At 38.5% G+C, this 7,998-nt stretch overlaps 1 protein-coding gene across 1 annotated transcript; it reads left to right on the forward strand.

Moving 5' to 3' along the window:
- Window positions 1-919: 919 nt before the first annotated feature.
- LOC123669674 lies at window positions 920-5,786 on the forward strand. Its single transcript, XM_045603265.1, has 3 exons — window positions 920-1,886; window positions 2,626-4,271; window positions 4,485-5,786. The coding sequence occupies exons 1-3, from the start codon at window positions 920-922 to the stop codon at window positions 5,784-5,786; spliced, it is 3,915 nt and encodes a 1,304-aa protein (XP_045459221.1).
- The last annotated feature ends 2,212 nt before the right edge of the window (window positions 5,787-7,998 follow it).

Raw genomic sequence — 7,998 nt, forward strand, 5'->3', positions numbered from 1 at the left:
GACTAATTTGTTATTCATTTATAATATTTAAACGTTTAAACGAAATACTTTAGAAAAAGATCGTATAGTAAAATTATCATCGTTTATGTTTTTATATTTTATTCAAATACTTGTTTACAATCAAAGCGCATCTGCATCGATCGTAGGCATCGTACTTTTTGTAAACAATATTCCAAGGCGTTAGGGCGGTAACACACTTAGTGAATAAATATAATATTTTTTATTATTATTATTATTTTTTTAACCGACTTCCAAAAAAGGAGGAGGTTCTCAATTCGACTGTATTTTTTTTTTTTTTTTTTTTTTTTTTTTTTTTTTTTTTTTTTTTTATGTATGTTACATCAGAACTTTTGACCGGGTAGACCGATTTCGACAAATTTTGTTTTAATCGAAAGGTGGTGTGTGCCAATTGGTCCCATTTAAATTTATTTGAGATCTAATAACTACTTTTCGAGTTATATCTAATAATGCGTTTTTACTTGACGCTTTTTTCGTCGACCTACGTTGTATTATACCGCATAACTTTCTACCGGATGTACCGATTTTGATAATTCTTTTTTTGTTGGAAAGAAGATATCCTTAGTTTGGTACCATGATAAGAAAACCAGGATCTGATGATGGGATCCCAGAGAAATCGAGGGAAACTCTCAAAAATCCGCAATAACTTTTTACTGGGTGTACCGATTTTGATAATTTTTAATTTAATCGAAAGCTGATGTTTATCATGTGGTCACATATAAATTTTATCGAGATCTGATAACTACTTTTTGAGTAATCTTTGATAACGCGTAGTTGCTTGACAATTTTTTCGTCGATCTACGTTGTATTACTTCTCGATGTAATTGAAGTCGGTTTTTTTTTCGTTTGCGAGCAAACACAATTATTTTATTTTGTACTCGGTAATTAAATCTAAATTAAAATGTCACTTTTAAGTAGGCATACGCGAAAGTCTAGTGCTTTGAAAAAATCTAAATCCAAATCTGAAGATTTCGAATATACTGCACAAGATTTGCCATCTTTGCGTCGAAAGCGGACAATTGCTATTAAACGTTTAAATAAAGCTTTAGAAATCGGTCAATTAGCTAAGAGTGATCCCTCTCAACGCGACTTATTTTTATCTTATCATCATGATATTAAGAACATAACGGCGGCTTTTGAAGACGCACATTTCGGTATTTTAGAGATTTTAGATGATTCTTCTGATTCGGATGCTTGTTTACAGGAGCAATTTGATGACACGTATTACGAAATTGAATCTATTTATCGCGGTTTAATTCGAAGTGAAGATGCAAAGCAATCGAAAAGCGTTTCATCATCGTTAAATGTTCGGTTACCTAAAATAACACTTCCTAGTTTTTCTGGTAACATCAAGCAATGGCCGGAGTATTTTGATACTTTTAACGCTTTAATTCATAATTCTTCTTCACTTACCGAAACAGAAAAGTTTCACTATTTGGTGTCCTCCCTTAGCGGCGACGCATTATCCGTAGTTAAAGCGTTTCCTTTAACTCATGAACATTACACTAGTGCGTACCAAGCCTTATGCGCTCGATATAAAAACAAACGCGATCTTGCTTTTACTTGTTGGCGCGAAATCCTTAATATTGAATTTAAGTGTAAGGATGCTAAGGAATTTCGTAAGTCTCTCGACACTTTTGATGAGAACTTAAGTATCTTGAAAACAATTAATTTACCGGTTCAAGACTGGGATTTCATAATTGTGTATCATATCTTATCAAAACTTAATACAGAAATGCGTCGTAGCTTTGAAGAAAAACATTCCGATATCGAGTTTCCGACTTATAATCAATTAAAACTATTTTTACAATCTAAGTGTGAGGCTTTAATGCGGGATGCACATTTTTTGGAATTACCAAAATCGAATAGTAAGCCTTTTCAAAACACAACTAATCGCCCCAGTGTGTCACACGCCTTAGTTACTGCAAACAATGAATCGCTTACGTCTACAACTAATAACAACAAACCTTCGTCTTATACTAAAAGGTGTTCGTATTGTAATCAATTGCATTCTATTTTATCGTGTTCCGAGTTTCTAAACAAATCGATAGACGAACGTATTAAAACTGCCGAAGAAAAGAAATGGTGTTATAACTGTTTAAAATCTTCTCATCAATTAAAGAATTGTAATTCTTTATTTTCGTGCCGTACATGTAAACGTAAACATCACAGCCTACTCCATCGTGACAGTACCAATAAGCCACAACAGAGTGTGAACTCAGCAGCCTTATACTCAAGATCTCCTTCAAGGTCTACCGTGCTGCTTGCAACTGCTATCGTGCAGGTTCAGGATGCTGATGGAAATATGCAATCTTTTCGAGCGCTTTTCGATACTGGTAGCCAAAGTAACTTTATAACAGAGTCGGCAGTTAGACGTTTGCAATTAGTACCTAATCGAACTTCGGCAAGTGTTTGCGGACTCGGAGAAGCTTCTACTCCTATTAGCGGAGAAGTTACGTGTTGTGTAGGCACACAAAATAAAACATATTTCAAATTAAATATGCACGTAATTCCGAAAATTTGTAGCGATCAACCAATAGCTGAACTAAATTCGAAAGCACTATCGTGATACTTCTGGTAGATATGTTGTCAAATATCCGTTTAAAGATAATTCTGAACCTATCTTTAACGGCTCTCGCGAAGTGGCACTTCGACGGTTTTATGCGATTGAAAAAAGACTATCAACAGATCATGAATTATCCTCTCAATACTGCGAATTCATGGCTGACTATATCGAGTCTAATCACATGTCACTCGTGCCACTTGATCAAATGGGTACAGGTAAATATTACATCCCACATCATTGTGTTTTACGTCCTGACTCGACTACGACTCGTCTTCGAGTTGTGTTTGACGCGTCTGCAAAGGATCGTAACTCTAAATCTTTCAACGATTCTCAATTAATCGGTCCGAAGTTGCAACCTGACATTTTCAAAATTCTTTTACATTTTCGGGAACATCAAATCGTAATCATGGCGGATGTCCGCCAAATGTATCGGCAGATTCTGATTTCGCCTGAACACCGCGAGTATCAACGTATTCTCTGGAGATCGTCGCCTCGCGATGATATTCGAGAGTATCGTTTGAATACGGTTACTTATGGTGTAGCCTCATCTCCTTATCTCGCTTGCCGTACGTTGCAACAGCTTGCTGACGACGAGGGGGATGCATTTCCACTGGCGAAACAGATCGTACTCTCAAATGTGTACGTCGATGATGTTGTCTGCGGCTTTGACGATTTTAACGTTGCTCAGGAAGCAAAGACGCAACTTATCAAACTTTTTAACTTAGGACATTTTCAACTTCGTAAGTGGGTTAGTAATGATCCAAAGCTTTTATCTGACTTACCCATTGAACATCACTTACAAGGTTCAATATCGCTTGACCACTCGGAACCCTCACCTCTAAAGGTCCTCGGTCTTCAATGGGACCCTTTATCGGATTCATTTCTCTTTTCGGTACAACCCACACATCAAACTTGTACTAAACGTTCAATCCTAAGCGAACTTGCGCGAATTTTTGATCCTTTAGGCTTTCTTTCCCCAATCACAATCCAAGCTAAGTGCTTGATCCAAAAACTTTGGATTCTCGGTGTGAATTGGGATGAAACGCCACCCATCGAAGTTGTCCATTCTTGGGCTTCTTATACGGATCAACTTCCGAAGCTAGCTCAACTTCGTATACCGCGCAAACTTACCTGCTCGAAGTCCACATCATACGAACTGCACGGATTTTGCGACAGTTCTGAAGTCGCGTATGGTGCTGTGATATATTTACGTGCCACAGATGAAGCTGGAAACATTCAGGTCTTCTTTGTCTGTTCCAAAGCTCGAGTCGTTCCATTGAAGCGAATTCCACTCCCGAGACTAGAGCTTTGTGCTGCAGTCCTGCTGGCTGATTTATATAAGTATGTTCATGATACGTACCTTGCGCACATTTCAATCGATTCTGTCTTCTTGTGGTCAGATGCTAATATCATTTTGTCCTGGCTACGCTCTCACTCGTCACGCTGGACTACTTTTGTAGCAAACCGCGTGAGTCATATCCAAGAAATCACTCCACCAGAATGCTGGCACCACGTTTCCTCCAAGGACAATCCAGCTGATATTTGTTCTCGCGGACTTTTCCCCAGTGAAATTCTGAATAATTCCTTATGGTGGGCGGGACCAGATTGGCTTGCAAAGGAAAAGGATTCATGGCCGTTGCATGTTGTAACTGTAACTCGGGAAGAAGAAGAGATTATCCAAGCTGAGGCTCGCAAATCAGTTGCATTATTGAGCGGACAAGGAGCTAATAACGACAATTCTAATTTTTTAACCTCTTTGACGCATCGTTTTTCATCGTTACAAAAACTTTTAAACGTTTTATCATATGTTTATCGTTTTATTAATTCAATTCGAAAGCGCTGTAACTCAAATAAAAATCTTTTCATAAATAACATTGAACGTCATAACGCCTTGATGCAGTTAGTAACACATACCCAAAGTCAAGAATTTTCAAATGAAATTTTAAGCTTACAAATTAAAAAACCTGTCATCAAACAGTTTCGTAAACTCAACCCATTCATCGACGATTTCGGAGTCCTCAGGGTGGGCGGCAGACTTTCTCGCTCGGGGCTGGAATACGAACACAAACATCCAGCGCTCTTACCTTCTGATCATCCGCTAACGTATTTAATTATCGATCACATACATCGTAGTTACTGCCACCCTGGTGTAAACACAACAATTTTTCTGCTATTGCGGCAGTTTTGGGTAGTGTCAGTGAAACGTGCAGTGCGTCGTGTTCTTTCAAAATGTATAAAGTGCTATCGACTGCACCCTCAACCGTTACAACCGTTCATGAGCGATTTGCCTGCATATCGTGTAAATCAGGTAAAGCCTTTCTCTGTCGTGGGCGTGGATTTTGGCGGACCTTTTCGCATAAAACTTGGTCCACATCGTGGCGCTAAAATTGACAAGGTGTACCTCTGTGTGTTCGTTTGTCTCGCGACAAAGGCGGTTCATCTAGAGGTCGTTTCCACACTATCAGCGGACGGTTTTATCGCTACTCTTCGGCGTTTTGTGGCGCGTCGTGGTCGCTGCACGACTATTCATGCGGATTGTGGTACCAATTTTGTTGGTGCCCGGAATCAACTGTCTTCCCTTATGGAAAATGCTTCACATGCGGAGCGAATTGAATTCAAATTCAATCCTCCATCGGCTCCCCACTTTGGCGGAGTGTGGGAGATTCAAATTAAAGCGGCCAAAACTCATTTATACCGGGTTGTTGGTGATCAAGTGTTAACTTTTGAAGAGCTAACAACGCTCTTCGCTCAAATAGAAGCTGTTTTGAATTCGAGACCGCTTTGCCCCGTAAGTGCTGACCCTAACGATTTATCAGCACTAACTCCAGGTCACTTCCTGACCTTAGAACCGCTAACTGCAGTCCCCGATGAGGATCTATCTTCAATTAACGTTAATCGGCTTCATCGGTGGCAGCTGTTACAATCGTTTCACCAAAACTTTTGGTCCAGATGGAAAAACGAATATCTTAATTTTTTAACGCAACGCGCCAAATGGACCAAAGATTCAAAACCTTTAGCTGTAGGATCGATGGTCATTATCAAAGATGACAACCGCGCTCCGTTACACTGGACCCTTGGTAGGGTACAGCAGCTTCTTGCTGGAGCTGACGGAGTCATTCGAATTGCACTGGTTAAAACTGCAACCAATAACGTAATCCAACGGCCTTTGGTTAAGTTGTGTCCTCTGCCACTGGAGGACTAGCTTCCATTGGATCTTGTGTTTTTTAGTTTTAACTGTATAGTTTTAATCCTTTTTTCTTTTTTTTTTTTTTTCTTGTAACTATTAGTATCGCACCGTTTATCATATTTTTTTTTGTTTTACCTGAAAATACCATAGCTATTTTGGTGGGCGGGATGTTCCGTCATCGTACATTTTTCGTAATTTTACCGTTGTAATCGATGTTCTGCGTGAGTAGATTTATGCAGTAACAAAACGCAGCCTTGAAAAGCTGTTATGCGCTCACTGCCCGCGAGTTGAGATATTTGACAAAACTTGAGGGTAGTAGCAACTGGGTGTGGCACACATGATCGCGCCGCGAACGCACGTCGTTTTTTCGGAACTCGACCGCCACGCGAGCTTCTATGCGCAAGTGTTCTCATCAAACTCTAATCGTGATACAATAAACTATTAGCAATTGCTCTAAGACTTTGAAGTGATGTGCAGAATCCAACCAGCTGGTGTGCCCTAACGATAGTGGAAGTCATCATCGATTCTCTAAGGTACGTGGGTGCATTGTATTTTGTTGCTGCGTGCCTATTAACGTTCTGAACATCGATTACATCGGCAGATTATTCCTGGTCTGACCAAAGTGTAGTAAGAAGCCACCTATCGGTTTCCTTTGTGGAGGTGCGTTTGCTACATGTGTATGTAAATGTTTTTATTTTTTATTTTTTTATTGCGTACGTATGTGTATAATGTATATGCATATATAATTGTTATATATTCTATTTTTATTTTTTATTTTTTCTTTTACTTATTTAAATCTGTTTACCACCTGCCCATCTGAAAAGCAATATCCCTTTCATTATCAGGTTGTCTGGAAGAGATTGCTTTTTAGCAATAAGATCGCCTGGTTGTACAATTTGTTACTATAATTGCTTGTAATTTTAATTTTGTTCTTTATTTAAATGTGCAATAAAGTATATTATTATTATTATTATTATTAATTAAATGTAATTTTAACAATTAATTGCCTTAGTTGATATAAATACCTCTTAAAAGAGAAGAAAGGGACATTCTGTAAAACGGTGTGTTGGAGTGAAGTTGTGAAAATGAAGGAGATTGTGTACACATACGAAGCAATTTTATTTCAATGATGAAATAATAATTTAAGCCACTAAAAATATTTTAGATTGTAGTGTGTAAGTAGATGCTATATACAAATATAGCATAGTACCTATATTAAATGTGTAATGTATGCATAAAAGATATATAACGATATACTTATGTAGCGACATCTATCGAACAGCATACGAACTTAGGGAACTAGAGAAAACTGACGTATTCTACATCGCGCTATCAAAGTTATCAAAGTGATTGAGTATATAATATACAAGAACCCGACAACAACCGTCGGGGCGTTAGCCCACCAGACACAACATCCGTCTGGTCGGAGGATCCTCCCTTTGCAATGGTTGATGAGGAATTCAACACCATGTCCCTTTTTTTTAATGTCTCTAGGTCGGCAAACAAGCGTACGGCTCACCTGATGGTAAGCGATTACCGTAGCTTATAGACGCCTGCAACACCAGAAGCATCGCAAGCGCGTTGCCGACCCAATCCCCAATCCCCCCAGGAGCTCTGGTCACCTTACTCACCAACAGGAACACAATACTGCTTGAAAACAGTAATTTTTTGCTATGATCTTCTGTAAGGTCGAGGTACTACCCTAGTCGGGCTGCTCCAGATTTTGAGCAGGAAATTCCTGCTGTGCCCTACCTCAGTTAAACCTCACCTCATTTCCTCACGTCTCCAAACTTATATACATATACAATATACCTTTAAGATACATAATATTAGGCGACAGTAAATTAATTAATTAATAAACTGGACGTGAAACAATAAACTTGTTTTAATAAACATCCCGTGCTCCCCACCTCACAAGATCTTGCCCAGACTTCAATCCATTTCCTCTGTACAAGAATGTCATTCACGATCAGTCTCATCCACTGGATGTCTTTGTTAAACTTCATTAATTACAACTATTACGTTCGCGTCGTATAGTTTTAGACAAACTAAGCATCGTAATTAAAATTACTCAAAGCTAGTTGCTAATACTCATTTTCGAAGTGTATTATAGGAGAAACAATTTCAACCCAAAATGATCTTTATACATTATATCAGTAAGAAACAAAATTGTATACAATGAGGGTATTGCAATAAGGATGGTTATCCAGTACACTGAGAATTATAT

Source organism: Melitaea cinxia, chromosome 3, assembly GCF_905220565.1.
Source record: "Melitaea cinxia chromosome 3, ilMelCinx1.1, whole genome shotgun sequence".
NCBI classification, from domain to species: domain Eukaryota; kingdom Metazoa; phylum Arthropoda; class Insecta; order Lepidoptera; family Nymphalidae; genus Melitaea; species Melitaea cinxia.

What these genes read in the sequence shown, in the direction of transcription:
- LOC123669674 (XM_045603265.1), top strand. Translation starts at nt 920, where the DNA reads ATGTCACTTTTAAGTAGGCATACGCGAAAGTCTAGTGCTTTGAAAAAA. An exon ending in GGAATTACCAAAATCGAATA is followed by an intron (nt 1,887 to 2,625) that starts GTAAGCCTTTTC and finishes ATCCGTTTAAAG; the next exon opens with ATAATTCTGAACCTATCTTT. An exon ending in AAGAGATTATCCAAGCTGAG is followed by an intron (nt 4,272 to 4,484) that starts GCTCGCAAATCA and finishes GCCTTGATGCAG; the next exon opens with TTAGTAACACATACCCAAAG.